We start from the raw sequence: 23,757 nt of genomic DNA, 5'->3' as shown, positions 1-23,757 counted from the left end.
GTATTAATCTCCAGCTGGTGTTGGTGGAACAGGCTGATACAGTCAGTCAGGATTAGGAAGGAACGTCAGTCATCCAGCCAGCCAGCTAGTCAGACTGGTCCCAGTCAGTAAGTCAATGAAAGTCAGTCAGTCGGACTGAACAGCAGCGAGCCAAGTGTGGATAAGAGAAGTTCAGCATCTGGATCTTAACAAGTTGGAGGTTCATCTGGAAGGTATATGCCTTCACTCGGAGCCTAACACATGACCTTTGAAGCCTCTGTGAAGGCTTGGATTTGTGTCTTTCATGGAATCCGAGCCCCTGGCTGGAAACCAGGACCTTGGACAGTACCACCTAATGTAGGCAGGAGTCTGGTTATATGGTGCTGTACAAAGGACTGATATCTTTTTCTCTTTTTATGTGTTTTCACTTGCATTAGATCCGTAGCCCATTGCAGGGTAGCCCTTTGCAGGGTAACCCTTTGCAAGTTCATCAACATCATAATCTTGCAGTTCATTAAATATTGACCAGGTGTACTGCTCTGCATATGTACAGTATATTGTTGTATAATTATGGAATCCCTTCCACCATAATATATACAGCCAGCAGCATACACATATGGAGTCAGTCAAACTATTATTTCTGTCCTATTTCTGTCTGAGCAAATGCCTTAATCAACTCTGCATCAATACATTCATATGCATATGTTATTATAATCAAATCCCATTGAGACTGTCTATAAATCATTTGATTTGGTTTACTTATGTATATCAGGTGTTTACCTATTAGATATGTATGAGGAACTTACATGTGGACAATTAGACACTTTAAAGTAGATGGTCTAGAAGAAAATAAACAACTATTTCTGGCTGTCAGTTTTTGGCATATAGGACAGAATAATTAAATAAACGTAATACAAAATAAGGTATGATAAATCTTACTTCCTTGAATAAATTGGATGACTTTGAATACCAAAGCGTCTATATTAGCAAATGATGGTGCTTTCATGTATTTCATTTATTCTTAAAATATTTCATGATAAAAAGTATCTCATGTAAATGATTCTAAAACCTTTCCCACAATGCCTCCCTTCTTTGCGTGTCATCATCATCTTCGTCTCTCAGGACTGGAGGTCAGCATTGTGCGACAAACACAAGCACAAAAATAAATGAGATATTATAGAGAAATGAGTAAGTATTCCACGCCTTTTACAATGCAATACTGCAGCAATCAGCAGGTTCCAAAGGCTGCTCATTGACTAAAGTGACAAAATCTCTGTCTGTGATGAGCTCAATTTTTGATAGATAGTGACTCTCAGGCCGGAATTCAATCAGTTGCATTGAGGGTTCAGTCAGATTGTTTATGCTGTGTCAGAGTTGTTAACCACATTAAAACCGTACACTGCAAGACACTCTCACAGGCATCTGTAAAATATTACCATTAAATATTTAAACATAACTCAAGAGCATTTTTTCCTTTATCTGTGATTGATAGATTGGGAGATTAGAGATATGAGAGGGGAGAAACTACTTGTCATGAGAACAGAAAGAGAGCAGGACAAACCAGCGTTAGAGAGCTTGTTTTTCATGTTCTATGGCTGCCATTTTGTGACCACGTTATTCATGTCGAATAAGGTTCTCTACAAAGGTACAACATATAAAACTGTTAAATACATACGTTTTAGGCCTTTCAAAATACATTTAATGAAATTTGTCTTTCCACCACCCGCCAGCCTCAATTAGAAATGACAGTTTCAATATTCTCTTTTCGCCTCAATGATGATCAGTAGTTTTGCTCTTTTACCGTTTTTCCAACCATGCTTATTGCAATGTGTCCCAATTTGTAGCTTTTGAAAAATGCAAATCAGATTTTTTTTAATACATAGATATATGTTTACCTATATCTCCAGTTTCAAAATACAGTGGTGGGTTTAGTCAGAGAAAAAAATGTCAGCAAAGTTTTTAAAGGTAACTCCTTTGATTGTATACGTGTCCCACTAGACTCTATTGTCTATGTTCAGAATGACATAAAGCCCAACATCTACAGCTATGAGGGCAGTCATTGTTGTGTAGAGAGAAAAACAAGTATCCATTTCTCTTTCCTAATCTGGTCCATCTCGTTTTACAATAAACTGTTCTTTTTTTCCTCTTTGGTCTATAAAAATATGGAGAGTGCCAAAGGTGTACTGCTCCAGCAGAAGGCCTATTCACAGCAGAGCACAGGGCGAGCAGTGAGCATGTCATCTGGTCCAGTCTGGTCCATAGTCTGGATAAATCTAGTCCAACGTTTGGTCCAGTCCATAGTCTGGCGCTAGGTCAGACACATCAGAAAGCCTCGGGCCAGGCTCACAATAATCCTGTTCTTTGGGATACGTCTCTCTGTCCCATTGCAGTCTAACAGAAGCAGGTATGGTTGAAGTAAGTGGGAGTCCTCTGTCCACTGAAGATTAGCAGACAGTAGCTGAACAGTACAGTAGTCAATCTAAATGGCTCCATAGATACCACTCTCTCCCTCTCTGGGAAAGGCGCTGACGGAAACCAGACCTCCACGGCACTAGAGGGTTCTGCTCATTTACAAAGCAGACGGACGCTAATAGAAGGGGGCAGATGGGACATGTTGATCCAGTGACAGACAGTGGGTTATCTACAGCAGATGGTCATTGGTTGGTCGGAGCCGCAGAGGGGTGGAGCCAGGAGTCAGGGCACAGGAAACATGAAATAGCTTCTCCAGAGTCAAAGATGAGACCTCGCTCTCGACTTCAAGTGCCCTCAAACCCTCCATTATTGGCTGTCGTTGACTGTGTTTAAGAGACCTGCAGATCAATGAGAACACAAGTTCTGTCAGAGTACAGGATAATCAATGCTAGCTAATCACAGACAATCCTTAAACAATGCTAAGTTGCTAAAACGTCAAAATATGCTAAATAAATCAATGCTTGTGGTAGAAGTTGCCCAGGCCATAACCACAGAGAGATCTAGGATTAGATTACCAAATTCCAAATCTTAATGTTGACATTGAAGGGGGTGAAGAATACCTTGGACTAGTTGTTAGGGTCTACATTTCCCTACTCCGCAATGACTGTCCCTAAATGAACGTTGTATATTTTACTCCCATTACTTTCACTCCCATTATTCCCATAATAGATACTGTATGTGGAAATTATTCAAATGTCTACAGCTCTGAAACGAAGTTATGAAGAAATTAGACAGTCCCACACTAATCATTGTCAACAACAGTATGTTCTGCCATTCAAATATTGTGAATTCTGCTGGGGCATTAAACCATAGTAACAAAACAAGTCTTACAGTGCAGAACTGTAAAACAATTAATCGGCCTCACAGAAGAAATCTGGAGAGAGAAAAAAAAAGTGTAGTTGGTCGGCACGCCATCTGGCCTATGTGTGGTCTCCAGCCAACTTGATAAAGGCATTGATGCTTTCCAAGATTGCCGGGGCTGCTTAATTTATAATAATGAACTCTTGACAATTACACAGAGTGCAAATTGCCATGAATGGGGGCAGGTGTTAGATTAAAACTGGGGGAATCTGGGGATAAAAACAACAGGAATGGCGCAATCAGCAACTAAATGAACCTGTGTCATTTAATAAGATAATGTCACAGTGTAGAGTACTCAGTGGCTGCAGAGGAGAAGGTATGGAGGGAATGACCCAAGAGTATCCGGGCTAAGAAGAGGGGCATGTCTCCCACTAATACGCCCAGTGCAGCACCGGCCAACCTGGCAATTAGCGCCATTAGAGATTATGTACTGTTGCCGCGTCATTATTGCAGTGACGCTGCCCTCTAGTGGTAAAATAAAGTTTACACGGAGACTGCATTACAGTAACACAGTGGATGGAATAGACAACAAAAGTGGTGGTATGACATGTAAATTAAGCATTCATTTGTTTGTTTGTTGGTTCATTCATTAGTTGATTTATTTGTTCGTTTGTTCATTCTTTCGTTAATTAATTAATTAATCCATCCATCCATTCATTCAACATAGGCTAATGGAGAAAACATGGTAGCCTAGTACAGTAGTGGCAGGGTGTCTCTGTGATATCTCTGGAGAATTTAAATGCAAATTAATTTAAATAGACCACAGGCAGTGAGACTCTGTCTGCGTTGGCCTCCCTTTCTCTTCCACTACAATATCTCTCTCACACTGGCCGTGGTAAAATATAATACTGTAAATCTTGCACACAAATCTGTTCTCTATAAAAATGGAGACTGGCTATTAATGTATAGCATGATTATTGAATAGGTTTACATAGAAAATTATTTCTTAATCTTATACTGGGGAAAGGGAAAGGGGTGATACCTAGTCAGTTGTACAACTGAATGCCTTCAACTGAAATGTGTCTTCCACATTTAACCCAACCCCCTTGAATCAGAGTACTGTATCTCCAGTAACAGATTTCTGATGCTTAGGAGAATACCAAAAGCAATCCTGCTGGCCAAAAATATATATTCTGCTTTAGCGGCCCAACTTCAGGGTGACCCAAAACAAGTGCATCAATGAGATGTCTCTCTCTCTCTCTCTCTCTCTCTCTCTCTCTCTCTCTCTCTCTCTCTCTCTCTCTCTCTCTCTCTCTCTCTCTCTCTGTCTCTCTCTCTCTCTCTCTCTCTCTCTCTCTCTCTCTCTCTCTCTCTCTCTCTCTCTCTCTCTCTCTCTCTGTGTGTGTGTGTAATAAAGGGATAATATGATTTAGATTGATAAGTGACAGAGCGTGTAACTAGGCCTATATTAAAATGCCTGAGGAAGACGTGATCAAATGAGGTGAGGTACTGTAGGCTAGACACGTTAGTATGATTTAGATTGATAACAGAGAAAGTAGGACTAGTAGAATCAGTGCATGAGGAAGATGTGATCAAATGCTACCAGGGCCGATTGAGAATCTTTATGTTAGACGTGTGTGTTTGATATTCCCCAGATACTCCCCATGTTCTCTCAGGAGAAGTTAGTTCAAAGCTATCGGTGCTGTTATCTTAATCAGCTCTTTCATATTACATTTCCTCTACACATCAAATAAACTAACGCTGTTTTAAGCCCAGTGTAAATACACATCACACAGTGTACAGCACATTAGGTCTCCAGAGATCAAAGTGTGTGTTTGTGTACAGTATGTTCAGTTTTATTCCACCATGACCAACTTTTGAAACCCTGTTTTAGGGTACATATTTTAAATACACTGCTCAAAAAAATAAAGGGAACACTAAAATAACACATCCTAGATCTGAATGAATGAAATAATCTTATTAAATACTTTTTTCTATACATAGTTGAATTTGCTGACAACAAAATCACACAAAAATAATCAATGGAAATCCAATTTATCAACCCATGGAGGTCTGGATTTGGAGTCAAACTCAAAATTAAAGTGGAAAACCACACTACAGGCTGATCCAACTTTGATGTAATGTCCTTAAAACAAGTCAAAATGAGGCTGAGTAGTGTGTGTGGCCTCCACGTGCCTGTATGACCTTCCTACAACGCCTGGGCATGCTCCTGATGAGGTGGCGGATGGTCTCCTGAGGGATCTCCTCCCAGACCTGGACTAAAGCATCCGCCAACTCCTGGACAGTCTGTGGTGCAACGTGGCGTTGGTGGATGGAGCGAGACATGATGTCCCAGATGTGCTCAATTGGATTCAGGTCTGGGGAACGGGCGGGCCAGTCCATAGCATCAATGCCTTCCTCTTGCAGGAACTGCTGACACACTCCAGCCACATGAGGTCTAGCATTGTCTTGCATTAGGAGGAACCCAGGGCCAACCGCACCAGCATATGGTCTCACAAGGGGTCTGAGGATCTCATCTCGGTACCTAATGGCAGTCAGGCTACCTCTGGCGAGCACATGGAGGGCTGTGTAGCCCCCAAAGAAATGCCACCCCACACCATGACTGACCCACCGCCAAACCGGTCATGCTGGAGGATGTTGCAGGCAGCAGAACGTTCTCCACGGCGTCTCCAGACTGTCACGTCTGTCACATGTGCTCAGTGTGAACCTGCTTTCATCTGTGAAGAGCACACGGTGCCAGTGGCGAATTTGCCAATCTTGGTGTTCTCTTGCAAATGCCAAACGTCCTGCATGGTGTTGGGCTGTAAGCACAACCCCCACCTGTGGACGTCGGGCCCTCATACCACTCTCATGGAGTCTGTTTCTGACCGTTTGAGCAGACACATGCACATTTGTGGCCTGCTGGAGGTCACTCTGGCAGTGCTCCTCCTGCTCCTCCTTGCACAAAGGCGGAGGTAGCGGTCCTGCTGCTGGGTTGTTGCCCTCCTACGGCCTCCTCCACGTCTCCTGATGTACTGGCCTGTCTCCTGGTAGCGCCTCCATGCTCTGGACACTACGCTGACAGACACAGCAAACCTTCTTGCCACAGCTCGCATTGATGTGCCATCCTGGATGAGCTGCACTACCTGAGCCACTTGTGTGGGTTGTAAACTCCGTCTCATGCTACCACTAGAGTGAAAGCACCGCCAGCATTCAAAAGTGACCAAAACATCAGCCAGGAAGCATAGGAACTGAGAAGTGGTCTGTGGTTACCACCTGCAGAACCACTCCTTTATTGGGGGTGTCTTGCTAATTGCCTATAATTTCCACCTGTTGTCTATTCCATTTGCACAACAGCATGTGAAATTTATTGTCAATCAGTGTTGCTTCCTAGTTGGACAGTTTGATTTCACAGAAGTGTGATTGACTTGGAGTTACATTGTGTTGTTTAAGTGTTCCCTTTATTTTTTTGAGCAGTATATAAAAGGTACAATCATCACACTTTCACTCTCAAAAAAAAAGGGGTACAATGTAAAAGAACATTTCTGTTTCCTGCATGCTCTACTGCAGGTGGATAAAAAAAAGGTTTTTAATATCTGTGTTTTTGCATTTACATTCATTGATTGATTAATCTTATGCTACACAAAGATGAATAACAGACATTCTTCTAAACTAAACCAATACGTTTGTTCGATTTTTTTGCACCCGTTACTGAAATGGTTGTTCAAGTTTAAAATGGCTTACAGTGCATTGAGAAAGCATTCATAGCACTTGATTTTTCTGCATTTTGTTGTTTCACAACCTGAGTTTAAAATGATTAAATTGTCACTGGCTTACACACAATGCCCCATAATGTCAAAGAATTATTACGTTTTTGGAAATTCTTACAAATATATGAATGAAAATCTGAAATGTCTTGAGTCAATAAGTATTCAACCCCTTTGTTTTGGCAATCCTAAATAAGTTCAGGAGTAAAAATGTGCTTAACAAGTCATAATAATTTGCATGGAATAACTCTGTGTGCAATAATAGTGTTTAACATTATTTTTGAATGACTACCAAATCTCTGTACCCAACACATACAATAATCTTTAAGGTCACTCAGTTAAGCAGTGAATTTAAAACACAGATTCAACCACAAAGACTAGGGAGGTTTCCCAATGCCTCGCAAAGAAGGGTTCCTATCGGTAAATGGGTAAAAAATGAAAAAAAGCAGACATTGAATATCCCTTTGAGAACGGTGAAGTTATTAATTACACTTTGGATGGTGTATCTTTACACCCAGTCACAACAAAGATACTGTACAGGCGTCCTTCATAACTCAGTCGCCAGAGAGGAAGGAAACCGCTCAGGAATTTCAGCATGAGGACAATGGTGACTAAAAAGGTTATAGAGTTTAATGGTTGTGTTAGGAGAAAACTGAGGATGGTTCAACACTAATTACATAACTGACAGAGTGAAAAGATGAAAGCCTGTACAGAATAAAAATATTCCTAAACATGCATCCTGTTTGCAAAAAGGGACTAAGGTAATACTGCAAAAAACATGGCAAAGCAATTAACACTTTATATACAGAGCAAAAAGTTACGTTTGGAACAAATCCAATAGAACACATTACTAAGTACCACCTCCCAAATTTTCAAGCATAGTGGTGGCTGCATCATGTTATGGGTATGCTTGTAATTGTTAAGGACTGGGGAGTTTTCTGTAGAAAAAAAATGTACGTAATGGTGCTAAGCACAGGCAAAATCCTAGAGGAAAATCTGGTTCAGTCTACATTATACCAGACATTGGGAGATGAATTCACCTTTCAGCAGGACAATAACCTAAAACACAAGACCAACTCTACACTGTAGTTGCTTAACAAGAAGACAGGGAATGTTCCTGAGTGGCCAAGTTACAGTTTTGACCTAAAACTGCTTGAAAATGTATGGCAAAACCTGAAAATGGTTGTTTAGCAATGATCAACAACCAAGAGTTTTGAAAGGAACAATGAGAAAATGTTGCACAATCCAGGTGTGGAAAGCTCTTAGAGATTTACCCAGAAAGACTCACAGCTGTAATCTCTGCCAAAGGTGCTTCTACAAAGTTTTGACTCAGGGGTGTGAATACTTATGTAAATTAGATATTTCTGTATTTCATTATCAATACATTTGCAAAATAATATAAAAACATATTTTTTCTTTGTCATTATGGGGTATTGTGTGTAGATGGGTGAGTGGAAAAAAATATATTTAATACATTTTGAATTCAGGCTGTAAAACAACAAAATGTGAAATAAGTCAAGGGGGATGAATAATTTCTGAAGGCACTGTAGGTAGTCTCCTCACACTGTTTCTATCCTGACTGTCATTATGAATGCAGGTTGCAGATAAACAAAAATGTTAACTGTTGGATATCCTAATGTTGGCTGGATTCCAATAGAAATTACAAATCACTTTGCAAGCCAGCATAGTGTGACTTGAAGGTAGGATTGCAAAATTCTTGTACATTTCCTAAGCTTTCCAGAAATCCTGGTTGGAAAATTACTGGGAAAAAAAGGAAATCCCTCAACTATGATTTTATGAACATCTCTGAATTTTGGAACTTCACAAACTTACTTGCAAGATCTGATATGGACAGTAATAAATGAGTTTCAGGCCACTGTGTTAGGGTAAAGGTAGGCCTGAAAATAAGGCCTTATGAGATATGTAATGTATTATCATAAAGACTTTAATTTTAATGATAATATACACCAAGGAACTCACTTGCTGAAAGCCACAGGACTGAAAACAAACTAATTCTACAACCATGTCTCTGTCACTAACAAATACAGTCATGGATGGTAACTCTACAATTAATCTAAAAGTACAAAGGAGGGTACCACTCCAATCACAAATGGTTGTACTACTTTAGGAACAAATGTAAACCTTTTATTTTTGAGTGTAGGTAGCATTGTAAGTTGGCTATTTCTGCTATTCTAAACAGTTTCATCTCACTCACCACCTAATGCTTATGTCTTTAAGGGTTTTCAGCCCACGTAACTACAATTAGTCTGAACCTAGACATACAGTACTGTCTGAGATACATATAGGATGGATGAATCAACAGACAGTAAACATAAACAAAACATAAACCGAGACTGAGACTATCGACTGTACAGTTTGTTCTTTACAAATAATATTGTGAAAAAGCACTGTCTTGCTTTACAACTGGCTTCATTCATTTTCATGACAAGATAAGTAAAATTTACTCAGAGACTTTTCTGTTTCATCAAGACATACTGGCAGTGTCTAGACCAGTCTATATGGTTCTGGTCATATACTGTGTGTGTGTGTGTGTGTGTGTGTGTGTGTGTGGTGTCTCGTTCATTCCTCTGTGTGGATAGAAGGCTCTGTAATGGGTGTAATAATTTAAAAACAACATCTAAGACATGTCAATATAATGGTACAGAACTCAATGGCTCTTCCTAATTCTATACACATGGATTTTTTGTTGTTGCAAAACGGACTCTGGGGGCCTTTGTGCTCAAGGCGTAGAAATAGAATTGCAACACTAATATATAATATTATATTATTACCAGTGTATCTTAGCGCACACTTGTCAATATCATGCTGCAATACTATTATTCTGCCAGAATCATAAAAATAACATTGGTTAGGTTAGACGTTTGTTTTCCCATTATGTTTTGATGCCGATTCCCGTGTTGATGGATTCATTCTGTACCTTGCTTTGTGGATGATGCCCAGCATGGTTTAGAGTTGGTTGTGTAGGTTGTTCATGTCTGTAGTAATGGACCAGTGGTGGTGGTGGTGGTTGGTGGTATGGGCTGAGGCTGTCTGTCATGGTCATCAATGCTCTCCTCCGCCATGGTACTGTCAGCAGAATGGAGGATCCACAGGGACTCCAGTCACGTCATAGAGCCTGGAGGGAAATCACAGAGAGGAGGAAGGGGAAGGAGAAAGGGAGGAGGGAAGAAGTAATTTTGTAGTTTTCAAACCAAAGTGTTACCATAATTGACCAATAGAATTAGAGCAATATGTCCCACAGGTCAAAAGCCTACTGTGCAGCTACCGTAAAGAATAATACAGTAACAAAAAATCTATGTGAGATCCCTCTACAAGTTTTCCAAACCATAAAATACTTTTCAAAATGAAGGTGATGTGTGTGTGAGAGAGTAAGTGTGTGGGTGTGTGTGTGAGTGTGAGGGTATTTTCCTCTTTCTAGCTAATGGTTTGAAACGTGCATGGCTCCTCCTTGCAGTCTCAGACTAGGGAGGGAGGCTTGACAGTGGTGGCTAATGGTTTGCAGCGGCTGAGTCTGTTTGCATGGCAGCCGGAGCATCTGTCCTCTCTGCAGTGATTCTGTTAAAGCCTCAACTGGATGTGTCCTGCACGGCATGCCAGCCATGTGTGTGTGTGTTCTGTCGTACCAGCCGGGCCCAAAGGGATCAATTACACAGCAAGGCAAGGCAGGCCGTATCGTATCAAACCCTGCACTACCAGCACCACACCGCCGGGAATCCTTCCAGTAAACACAGCCTACAGTACTATACAGCCTCTCTAATGAGTTAGCTAGGACTGGGACTATGGATGATCCAAATCCAAGGGATGCGTTACACACTCTCTTCAACACAGTCATACAGTATAAATACACTCGTAGAAAAAATACCAAAAATCTATTCCCATTCAAAATTATATTTTCCCTAACCTTTAAACCTGAACCTAATCATAACCCTTAACCTCACCTTAACCCCAAAATGCTAACCCTAAAACTAAACCTAACTCCTAAATCTAACCTTTAACGCTGATTCTAACTCTAACACTCATTGTAACCCCTAAGCCTAAAAAAATATTTTTCCTTGTGAGGTCTGGCGAAATGTCACCAAGGTTTTCCTTGTTTACTTTCCCTGTGTGGACTACACACACACACACACACACACACACACACACACACACACACACACACACACACACACACACACACACACACACACACACACACACACACACACACACGAAGAACACTAAGAGGTAACACCCCCAGACTGTGGGATCAGGCCTCCCGAGTGGTGCAGCGGTCTAAGACACTGCATCGCAGTGCTTGAGGCGTCACAACAGACCCGGGTTCGATCTTTGGCTGGCCGCAACTGGGAGACCCATGAGGCACCGCACAATTGGCCCAGCATCGTCCAGGTTAGGGGAGGGTTTAGCCGGCCGGGATGTCCTTGTCCCATCGCGCTCTATCGACTCCTGTGGCGGGCCGGGCGCATGCACGCTGACACGGTCGCCAGTTGTATGGTGTTTCCTCCGACACATTGGTGTGGCTGGCTTCCGGGTTAAGCGAGCAGTGTGTCAAAAAGCAGTGCGGCTTGGCAGGGTTGTCTTTCGGAGGACGCATGGCTCTCGACCTTTGCCTCTTCGGAGTCCGGACGGGAGTTGCAGCAATGGGACAAGACTGTAACTACCAATTAGATATCATGAAATTGGGGTAAAAAAAAGACTGTGGGATCATCCTTTCATCACAATTTTCTCAGTCCTAACACACTGAGTCCTTCACTTCCTTGATTAGCAACCTCTCCACACCACGTCTGCTGCTGTGAAACAGCCCTGATTACAGTGTGGTGCATAATCACAGGCTTTCTCTCAGTGGATGCCACCGACACCACTCTCTATTATGTAGTTAAATACCCCAATCAGGAGCGAGCTAATGGATTCACTGATTAAATTCATCAACTGCCACTTAAGAGGCTACCCCTCTATGTATGGTATAATCTGTGTGTGTGTGTGTGTGTGTGTGTGTGTGTGTGTGTGTGTGTGTGTGTGTGTGTGTGTGTGTTTTAGTTTATTAGGACCCGCATTAGCTAATGCACATGCAGTAGCTACTCTTCCTGGGGTCCAAACACAACGCACTGTGACAGTTATAGACATAAGTATAGTGCGTTTGTGTGTGTGTACACGTGTGTGTGTGTGTACACATGTGTACGTGTGTACACGTGGCTACCCCTCCATGTATGGTAGAATCAGTGTGTGAAGACGAGAAGTAGCAAGTGCCTTTTAGGCCGACAAAAGAAAGTGTGTGTGTGTTCGTGGTGTTAAATCGTTTTCACTGAGTCAGAAGGTTCAAATGAGACGAGCCTCCTTCTCAATTTTTTTCACTCAATGTTTGTTCTAAATTGAACTTAAAGTCTGAACAAATCTTTGAGAAATTAGTTGGATAACAAGTGAATGTTTTGGTAAAGCTTTGAGGGATAGCTTTTAGCAGAGGAAGTGTAAACATTAATGCGCATGGCTTGGATATACTGTATACTGCGCTGTTGTATTCACCACAAGAACCACTGCACGGTGTTCCCAAAGAAGTTTTCCGCCAGGAGAAAGCAAGTTCATGCATTCATCACTTCCTGCCAAGATGAAATGTTCTCTTGAAAACCTCAGCCTTCTCAGAAAGGTAAAAGGGTCCAGAACCATGAAAGACAATGGCCACTACCTGATGTGCTCCAATTTGAAAAAATTGTATCTGTCAGACTGATGGATTCAAGCTTTTTCTTCCCCCTTCTTGTCTCTCTCTCTCTCTTCCTTTGCCTTCTCCCAAACTCCTTTGAATTGTTTATCCTATTAAATTGTCAAGAAATATTGTCAGATATAACCTAAGGTGATTCTTCTCTCCCTTTAACTTATTTTTCCCAGCATGCATTTGTTCCCTGTGATGAGAAAGAGTGAAAGAGAGACTTTTTCTCTTTGTTTTATCTGCCAGCACAATGGAGGAGACAATAATGTGAAGCATCCACAGAGAGAGAGAGAGAGAGAGAGAGAGAGAGAGAGAGAGAGAGAGAGAGAGAGAGAGAGAGAGAGAGAGAGAGAGAGAGAGAGAGAAATAAGCAATTTAGCTGAAAGAAGGTATCAAGGATGACTGCTGAAACTAATATTATATCACCATCAGAGAGATGTCTCTGAAATGCAGTTAACCATGTTAGACATTAGCGTTTATCTCTGCTGCCGTGTGTGAGAAATACACATTTAAATCCTCTGTGGGGGTATTGGGGTAGGTACAGTACTTAGTGATTGCTAAATTGGACTTTCATTGCATCATGAATACCTAGGTCTTATGGTTAAAAATATTGTTGAAAATCAGGTGTCTATGTTAAACAGTTTTGTTATATTTCAGACATCTGTGACTCTATATATGCCATGATACAGATTTCTTCTTTTTTTAAGCCCATAATCATGTGTGTGAGGTGTATACTTTTGTTTCAAAGTAGATTTTTTTAAGACTACCAATAATCACTCTGTGTAACCCTGATTTAGCCCACTGAAGGACAAGTTACTTTACCCTACATTTCCATGAAGATGGGCAGAGTCTGGGAGAGAGTGATTGGCATTACCTTTTTTTCAATATTTCTATGCTCTGCAGATGACAAACTGAACTGCCATTTCTGATTAACCATCAACATCCACACACGCTGTGAACCACAAAAAGCCTCTAGGCCTCAGAAAGGATCAGAATAGGCCACCAGTATCAAACCAAACAAAAATGATGCATCAATGAGATGGTTGGATTTGAAGAAAAGTCATAGTTTTTACCACATTATTATTTAAATGTTTTAAAGCCTTAAATTGGTAGGCCTCAATGGAATTGAATCACTATGTACTGTAAGCTTGGTCAAAAGCCCCAGTGCCTTGTCTGTCCATGTTCACAACCAGCACCTTGGAGATTGACTGTAGATGTCACAGAGGCAGGCAGGCAGGCAGGCAAGAGAGAGAGAGACAGGCAGGTAGGTAGGCACTATAAAGGTGGATAGACAGGCACGTAGTTAGGCAGGCAATCACGAACCCACGCGCACACACTACACACACACATACCCATCCAGTGCATCACTTCACATAGACAGCTCGTCCTTAGCCAAAAATGGCCTCTGACCGTCCATTTGACGTACAATATGGAGCAGCCATGAATACCTGTCATCTCTCAGCCTCTCAGAACCAACATCAACACAGGATGGCAAACAGCCTTCTAACTTGGGTCGAAATAGACCCACCCAACCTTCTCTCTATACCTCACATCTTGCATACACAACAGACGTATAGCTCGGGAATTCTCTGTGTGTTAAGGTCTACAGTATGCAACGCTATAAGAGGTTTGTTGGGCTCAAATTGCGATATAGGGTAAGAGCGAGACTCGATAATGAACAAAATCAATTGGATTTAACTCTTTGAAAATGCTACACGGATTTGAGACACGGCATTGGCGTGACTCAGCGCATCTCTTCAGGAGAAGGAGTAAACAAGTTAGACTCAGCTGATGACTTAAATATGACAGATTAATTAATGATGGGACCTACGCTGGTCAGAGTTCACAAAGATCGGGTGGGGAGGCAAATTGGGGAGAGAGAGACAGCTGCGTAACAAATGTGCCCAAATGAACAGTATTAAATTACTAATGAGTGGAGGCAGGATAGTGTTTGCGACACGATTAGAGAGGGAAGCGACGGTGGGTGTGTGCGTTGTAAAACTTTTCCCTGTAAATTTACAGCATTATACTGGCAGCAGACATGCCAGCTAAATGAATGAATACATTATTTGAATTCATTGTGGGGAGTCAGGGTTTGTATTTTACAGTATTTTACTGTAATTGCATGAGATTGGTGCAAGCAGGTTGGCTGCTAGGTAATGTTTTTTCATATTACAGCATATCAAATAAATACAGTATATATACACTACCGTTCAAAAGTTTGGGGTCACTTAGAAATGTCCTTGCTTTTGAAAAAAATGCACATTTTTTGTCCATTAAAATGACATCAAAATGATCAGAAATACAGTGTAGACATTGTTAATGTTGTAAATGACTATTGTAGCTGGAAACGGCAGATCTTTTTATGGAATATCCACATTCGTAGGCATACAGAGGCCCATTATCAGCAACCATCACTTCTGTGTTCCAATGGCACATTGTATTAGCTAATCCAAGTTTATCATTTTAAAAGGCTAATTGATCATTAGAAAACCCTTTTGCAATGATGTTAGCACAGTTGAAAACTGTTGTGTTTATTTAAAAAAGACTAGTTGAGTATCTGGAGCATCAGCATTTGTGGGTTAGATTACATGCTCAAAATGGCGAGAAACAAAGACCTTTCTTCTGAAACTCGTCAGTCTATTCTTGTTCTGAGAAATGAAGACTATCTCATGCAAGAAATTGCCAAGAAACTGAAGATCTCATACGCTATGTACTACTCTCTTCACAGAACAGCGCAAACTGGCTCTAACCAGAATAGAAAGAGGAGTGGGAGGACCCGGTGCACAACTGAGCAAAAGGACAAGTACATTGGAGCGTCTAGTTTAAGAAACAGACAAGTCCTCAACTGGCAGCTTCATTAAATAGTACCCGCAAAACACCAGTCTCAGAGGCGATTACAGAATGCTTTTCTTTAAAAAACAAGGACATTTCTAAGTGGTCCCAAACTTTTGAACGGTAGTGTATATACACTGTACATCAAATATGTATGAATAACTTACATTTCTAGAGGCCTTAACAAAGGCTTCCAAATTTGCAGTGACTACAGAGCAAAACATAGCAAATACTCAACCAAGGTTTGAGGCTTATTGACACTCCAATCTGTCCCCTACACACATATTGTTGTTTGAAAGCTACTAACACATATTAGTTAAATTGGTACAGCACTCTCACTCATGGGTGTAACAAAGGTAGCCTCTTAGAAGGCATGCCTCAAAATATGTTAATGACCCCAAAAAACAATACCATGCAACCACTATAGGTCAAAAGGTATTTTGTGATCCAGAAATACGGTACACTGTAAACCCCAAGGCATTTTTAAGTCAAATATTTATAGTAAGTTGTAAACAAAGTCAATGAAATTACTACTAAAAGGTTTTTGTGGTACTGACTCAAAACTAAATGAGAATTCACACCAACTACATTTTTTAAAGATATAATGACAAATTAACTTGCTCTACTGCAGGTGGATTTTTTTGGAATTGTTTTTAATAAATGTGTTTTCGCATGTACAGTTGAAGTCAGAAGTTTACATACCAAAAACTTTTAAACTCAGTTTTTCACAACTACTGACATGTCTTGTTTATTTCAGCTTTTACTTCTTTCATCACATTTCCAGTGGGTCAGAAGTTTACATACACTCAATTAGTATTTGGTAGCATTGCCTTTAAATTGTTTAACTTGGGTCAAACGTTTTGGGTAGCCTTACACAAGCTTCCCACAATAAGTTGGGTGAATTTTGGCCCATTCCTCCTGAAAGAGATGGTGTAACTGAGTCAGGGTTGTAGGCCTCCTTTCTCGCACACGCTTTTTCAGTTCTGCCCACAAATTTTCTATAGCATAGAGGTCAGGGCTTTGTGATGGCCACTCCATTACCTTGACTGTAGTGTCCTTAAGCCATTTTGCCACAACTTTGGAAGTATGCTTGGTGTCATTGTCCATTTAGAAGACCCATTTGCGACCAAGCTAGAACTTCCTGACTGATGTCTTGAGATGTTGCTTCAATATATCCACATAATTTTCCATCTTCATGATGCCAGCTATTTTGTGAAGTGCACCAGTCCCTCCTGCAGCAAAGCACCCCCACAACATGATGCTGCCACCCCCGTGCTTCACGGTTGGCATGGTGTTCATCAGCTTGCAAGTGTCCTCCTTTTTCCTCCAAACATAACGATGGTCATTATGGCCGAACAATTCTATTTTTGTTTCATCAGATCTTTGTCCACATGTGCAGTTGCAACCCGTAGTCTGGCTTTTTTATGGCGGTTTTGGAGCAGTGGCTTCTTCCTTGCTGAGCGGCCCTTTAAGGTTATGTCAATATAGGACTTGTTTTACTGTGGATATAGTTACTTTTGTACCTGTTTCTTCCAGCATCTTCACAAGGTCCTTTGCTGTTGTTCTGGAATTGATTTGCACTTGTTGCACCAAAGTAGGTTCATCTCTAGGAGCCAGAACGCGTCTCCTTCCTGAGCGGTATGATGGTTGCGTCGTCCCATGGTGTTTATTCTTGTGTACTATTGTTTGTACAGATGAACGTGGTACCTTCAGGCATTTGGAAATTGCTCCCAAGGATGAACCAGACTTGTGGAGGTCTACAATTGTTTTTCTGAGGTATTTAAAAAAAATGTATTTCACCTTTATTTAACCAGGTAAGCTAGTTGAGAACAAGTTCTCATTTACAACTGCGACCTGGCCAAGATAAAGCAAAGCAGTGCGACACAAACAACAACACAGAGTTACACATGGAATAACAAGCATACAGTCAATAATATAATAGGAAAAATAATAAAGTATTTATACAGTGTGTGCAAATGGCGTGAGGAGGTAAGGCAATAAATAGGCCATAGTAGTGAAGTAATTACGATTTAGCAAATTAACACTGGATTGATAGATGATCAGATGGTGATGTGCAAGTAGAAATACTGGTGTGCAAAAGAGCAGAAAAGTAAATAAAAACAATATGGGGATGAGGTAGGTAGATTGGGTGGGCTATTTACAGATTGGCTATGTACAGCTGCAGCGATTGGTTAGCTGCTCAGATAGCTGATGTTTAAAGTTAGTGAGGGAAATATAAGTCTCCAGCTTCAGCAATTTTTGCAATTCGTTCCAGTCATTGGCAGCAGAGAACTGGAAGGAAAGGCGAGAGGTGTTGGCTTTGGGGATGACCAGTGAGATAAACCTGCAGGAGTGGGTGTTGGTGTAACAACACCCACCGTGCTACAGGTGGGTGTTGTTATCGTGACCAGTGGAGCTTTGGAGCTTTACCTAGCATAGACTTATAGATGACCTGGAGCCAGCGGGGTCTGGCGACGAATATGTAGCGAGGGCCAGCCCACTAGAGCATACAGGTCGCAGTGGTGGATGGTATAAGTGGCTTTGGTGACAAACGGATGGCACTGTGATAGACTGCATCCAGTTTGCTGAGTAGAGTATTGGAAGCTATTTGGTAAATGACATCGCCGAAGTCGAGGATAGTCAGTTTTACAAGGTATGTTTGGCGGCGTGAGTGAAGGAGGCTTTGTTGCGAATAGGAAGCCAATTCTAGATTTAATTTAGGATTGGAGATGTTTAATATGAGTCTGGAAGGTGAGTTTACAGTCTAGCCAGACACCTAGGTATTTGTAGTTGTCCACATATTCGAGGTTAGAACCGTCCAGAGTACTGATGCTAGTCGGGTGGGCTGGTGTGGGCAGCGAACGGTTGAAAAGCATGCATTTGTTTTTACTAGCATTTAAGAGCAGTTGGAGGCCACGGAAGGAGTGTTGTATGGCATTGAAGCTCGTTTGGAGGTTAGTTAACTTCATTAGGGTAGGTGGCATAATTTTCACCTCCGGATGAAAAGCGTGCCCAAAATAAACTGCCTGCTACTCAGGTCCAGAAGCTATGTAATTGGTAGATTTGAAAAGAAAACACTCTAAAGTTTCTAAATCTGTTAAAAGTATGTCTGTGAGTATAACAGAACTGAAATGGCAGTCAGAAACCTGAGGAAAATCCATCCAAGAAGTGCCATTACTTTGAAATGGCTGTTTTTCCAATGAAAGGATATCCACCATTTAAAGGGATAGGACCCATATTCTGTTCCCTATGGCTTCCACTAGTTGTGAACAGTCTTTAGACATTATTTCAGGCTTTTAGTCTGAAAAATGAGGGAGAATGACAACATTGAGTGAGTGGACCCTGGGATGTCCTCAGAGCTGGTTACTGCACGAGACCGAGAGCACGCCCTTCTTGTTTTCCTTTTATTTTGACGAAGCTTTTGTCCGGTTGAAATACACAGCTCAAAAAAATAAAGGGAACACTAAAATAACACATCCTAGATCTGAATGAATGAAATAATCTTATTAAATACTTTAATTTTTTTATCAGGGCCAATTCCTGGCCCTGATAACCCTCGCCGGATGAGACCTGGGGCCCCCAACACAGTCCGGGGTGAGCAGCAAGGGGAAGGAATCAGAGGATTGTGTGTGTGTGTGTGTGTGTGTGTGTGTGTGTGTGTGTGTGTGTGTGTGTGTGTGTGTGTGTGTGTGTGTGTGTGTGTGTGTACATATATATATATATATATATACTGCTCAAAAAAATAAAGGGAACACTAAAATAACACATCCTAGATCTGAATGAATGAAATAATCTTATTAAATACTTTTTTCTTTACATAGTTGAATGTGCTGAGAACAAAATCACAGAAAAATAATCAATGGAAATCCAATTTATCAACCCATGGAGGTCTGGATTTGGAGTCACACTCAAAATTAAAGTGGAAAACCACACTACAGGCTGATCCAACTTTGATGTAATGTCCTTAAAACAAGTCAAAATGAGGCTCAGTAGTGTGTGTGGCCTCCACGTGCCTGTATGACCTCCCTACAACGCCTGGGCATGCTCCTGATGAGGTGGCGGATGGTCTCCTGAGGAATCTCCTCCCAGACCTGGACTAAAGCATCCACCAACTCCTGGACAGTCTGTGGTGCAACGTGGCATTGGTGGATAGAGCGAGACATGATGTCCCAGATGTGCTCAATTGGATTCAGGTCTGGGGAACGGGCGGGCCAGTCCATAGCATCAATGCCATCCTCTTGCACGAACTGCTGACACACTCCAGCCACATGAGGTCTAGTATTGTCTTGCATTAGGAGGAACCCAGGGCCAACCGCACCAGCATATGGTCTCACAAGGGGTCTGAGGATCTCATCTCGGGACCTAATGGCAGTCAGGCTACCTCTGGCGAGCACATGGAGGGCTGTGCGGCCCCCCAAAGAAATGCCACCCCACACCTTGACTGACCCACCGCCAAACCGGTCATGCTGGAGGATGTTGCAGGCAGCAGAACGTTCTCCACAGCGTCTCCAGACTCTGTCACGTCTGTCACATGTGCTCAGTGTGAACCTGCTTTCATCTGTGAAGAGCACAGGGTGCCAGTGGCGAATTTGCCAATCTTGGTTTTCTCTGGCAAATGCCAAACGTCTTGCACGGTGTTGGGCTGTAAGCATGACCCCCACCTGTGGACGTCGGGCCCTCATACCACCCTCATGGAGTCTGTTTCTGACCGTTTGAGCAGACACATGCACATTTGTGGCCTGCTGGAAGTAATTTTGCAGGGCTCTGGCAGTGCTCCTCCTGCTCCTCCTTGCACAAAGGCGGAGGTAGCGGTCCTGCTGCTGGGTTGTTGCCCTCCTACGGCCTCCTCCACGTCTCCTGATGTACTGGCCTGTCTCCTGGTAGCGCCTCCATGCTCTGGACACTACGCTGACAGACACAGCAAACCTTCTTGCCACAGCTCGCATTGATGTGCCATCCTGGATGAGCTGCACTACCTGAGCCACTTGTGTGGGTTGTAGACTCCGTCTCATGCTACCAGTAGAGTGAAAGCACCACCAGCATTCAAAAGTGACCAAAACATCAGCCAGGAAGCATAGGAACTGAGAAGTGGTCTGTGGTCACCACCTGCAGAACCACTCCTTTATTGGGGGTGTCTTGCTAATTGCCTATAATTTCCACCTGTTGTCTATTCCATTTGCACAACAGCATGTGAAATTTATTGTCAATCAGTGTTGCTTCCTAAGTGGACAGTTTGATTTCACAGAAGTGTGATTGACTTGGAGTTACATTGTGTTGTTTAAGTGTTCCCTTTATTTTTTGAGCAGTATATTATCGATTATAAAGGATTGATTATAAACATCGTTTGACATGTTTCTACGAACTTTACGGATACTATTTGGAATTTTCGTCTGCCTCGTGACCACATTTGAGCCATTGGATTACTGAACAAAACGCGCCAAAAAAATGGAGTTATTTTGATATAAAGAGGGACTTTATCGAACAAGACTCCATGTTATTGTGTAACATGGAGTCTTGTGAGTGCAATCATATGAAGATAATCAAAGGTAAGTGAATAATTGTATTGCTATTTCTGACTTTTGTGACTAATCTACTTGGCTGGTAACTGTACATAATGTTTTGTGTGCTGAGTATTTTCCTCAGATAATCGCATGGTTTGCTTTTGCCGTAAAGCCTTTCTGAAATCTGACACGGCGGCTGGATTAACAAGAAGTTAAGCTTTATTTTGATGTATATAACATATATTTTCAAGAATGTTAAATATTTTAATTGAGTATTTCTGAATTTTGTGCTCAGCAATTTCACTGGATGTTGGCCAGGTGGGACGCTACCGTCCCACACCCCCTAGAGAGGTTAACACAGTGTTCAAAGAAGGTCCAGATGTACACAGAATGGTGTCGCCTGCGTAGAGGTGGATCAGGGAATCACCTGCAGCAAGAGCGACATTGTTGATACAGTGGGGAGAACAAGTATTTGATACACTGCCGATTTTGCAGGTTTTCCTACTTACAAAGCATGTAGACGTCTGTAATTTTTAGCATAGGTACACTTCAACTGTGAGAGACGGAAACTAAAACAAAAATCCAGAAAATCACATTGTATGATTTTTAAGTAATTAATTTGCATTTTATTGCATGACATAAGTATTTGATCACCTACCAACCAGTAAGAATTCTGTCTCTCACAGACCTGTTAGTTTGTCTTTAAGAGGCCCTCCTGTTCTCCACTCATTTCCTGTATGAATTGCACCTGTTTGAACTTGTTACCTGTATAAAAGACACCTGTTCACACACTCAATCAAACAGACTCCAACCTCTCCACAATGACCAAGACCAGAGAGCTGTGTAAGGACATCAGGGATAAAATTGTAGACCTGCACAAGGCTGGGATGGGCTACAGGACAATAGGCAAGCAGCTTGGTGAGAAGGCAACAACTGTTGGCGTAATTATTAGAAAATGGAAGAAGTTCAAGATGACGGTCATTCACCCTCGGTCTGGGGCTCCATGCAAGATCTCACCTCGTGGAGCATCAATGATCATGAGGAAGGTGAGGGATCAGCCCAGAACTACACGGCAGTACCTGGTCAATGACCTGGTCAATGACCTGAAGAGAGCTGGGACCACAGTCTCAAAGAAAACCATTAGTAACACACTACGCCGTCATGGATTAAAATCCTGCAGCGCACGCAAGGTCCCCCTGCTCAAGCCAGCGCATGTCCAGGCCCATCTGAAGTTTGCCAATGACCATCTGGATGATCCAGAGGAGGAATGGGAGAAGGTCATGTGGTCTGATGAGACAAAAATAGAGCTTTTTGGTCTAAACTCCACTCGCCGTGTTTGGAGGAAGAAGAAGGATGAGTACAACCCCAAGAACACCATCCCAACCGTGAAGCATGGAGGTGGAAACATCATTCTTTGGGGATGCTGTTCTGCAAAGGGGACTGCACCGTATTGAGGGGAGGATGGATGGGGCCAAGTATCGCGAGATCTTGGCCAACAACCTCCTTCCCTCAGTAAGAGCATTGAAGATGGGTCATGGCTGGGTCTTCCAGCATGACAACGACCCGAAACACACAGCCAGGGCAACTAAGGAGTGGCTCCGTAAGAAGCATCTCAAGGTCCTGGAGTGGCCTAGCCAGTCTCCAGACCTGAAGCCAATAGAAAATCTTTGGAGGGAGCTGAAAGTCCGTATTGCCCAGCGACAGCCCCGAAACCTGAAGGATCTGGAGAAGGTCTGTATGGAGGAGTGGGCCAAAATCCCTGCTGCAGTGTGTGCAAACCTGGTCAAGAACTACAGGAAACGTATGATCTCTGTAATTGCAAACAAAGGTTTCTGTACCAAATATTAAGTTCTGCTTTTCTGATGTATCAAATACTTATGCAAATGAATTACTGAAAAATCATAGAATGTGATTTTCTGAATTTTTGTTTTAGATTCCGTCTCTCACAGTTGAAGTGCACCTATGATAAAAATTACAGACCTCTACATGCTTTGTAAGTAGGAAAACCTGCAAAATCGGCAGTGTATCAAATACTTGTTCTCCCCACTGTATATACAGAGAAAAGTGTCGGCCTGAGAATTGAACCCTGTGGTACCCCTATAGAAACTGCCAGAGGTCCAGACAACAGGCCCTCCGATTTGACACACTGAACCCTGACTGAGAAGTAGTTGGTGAACCAGGCGAGGCAGTCATTTGAGAAACCAAGACAGAGTCGAAAGCCTTGGCCAGGTCGATGAAGACGGCTGCACTCTACTGTCTTTTATCGATGGAGGTTATGATATCGTTTAGTACCATGAGCGTGGCTGAGGTGCACCTGTGACCAGCTCGAAATCCAGATTGCACAGCGGAGAAGGTACGGTGGGATTCGAAATGGTCAGTGATCTGTTAATTAACTTGGCTTTCGAAGACTTTAGAAAGACAGGGCAGGATGGATTTAGGTTTATAACAGTCTGGGACTAGAGTGTCTTGGCTGATTTCTTTTGATTTTCCCATGATATCAAGCAAAGAGGCACTGAAATTGAAGGTAGGCCTTGAAAAACATCCACAGGGACACCTCCATTTGAATCAAATGATGGCAATTAGCTTATCAGAAGCTTCTAAAGCCATGACATCATTTTCTGGAATTTTCCAAGCTGTTTAAAGGCACAGTCAACTTAGTGGAGATAACCTTCTGACCCACTGT

General features: G+C 42.1%; 1 protein-coding gene across 2 annotated transcripts in view; it reads right to left on the bottom strand.

Annotated features, from left to right (window-relative positions):
* Window positions 1-973: 973 nt before the first annotated feature.
* Window positions 974-23,757, bottom strand: part of LOC115180230 (chemokine-like protein TAFA-5) — a 165,663-nt gene continuing 142,879 nt past the window's right edge. For both annotated transcript variants that reach the window (XM_029742152.1, XM_029742154.1), the window contains exons 4-5: window positions 9,958-10,155; window positions 974-2,789 (exon numbers count right to left, since the gene is read on the bottom strand). In XM_029742152.1, the coding sequence (XP_029598012.1) occupies window positions 10,147-10,155 (9 nt within the window). In that variant the 3' untranslated portion in view covers window positions 974-2,789; window positions 9,958-10,146. The remainder of the gene's footprint in view (window positions 2,790-9,957; window positions 10,156-23,757) is intronic.

This window comes from Salmo trutta, chromosome 40 (genome assembly GCF_901001165.1).
Source record: "Salmo trutta chromosome 40, fSalTru1.1, whole genome shotgun sequence".
NCBI lineage: Eukaryota > Metazoa > Chordata > Actinopteri > Salmoniformes > Salmonidae > Salmo > Salmo trutta.
Note: the sequence above shows the minus strand (reverse complement) of the source record. Positions and strands in the feature narration are given on the sequence as shown.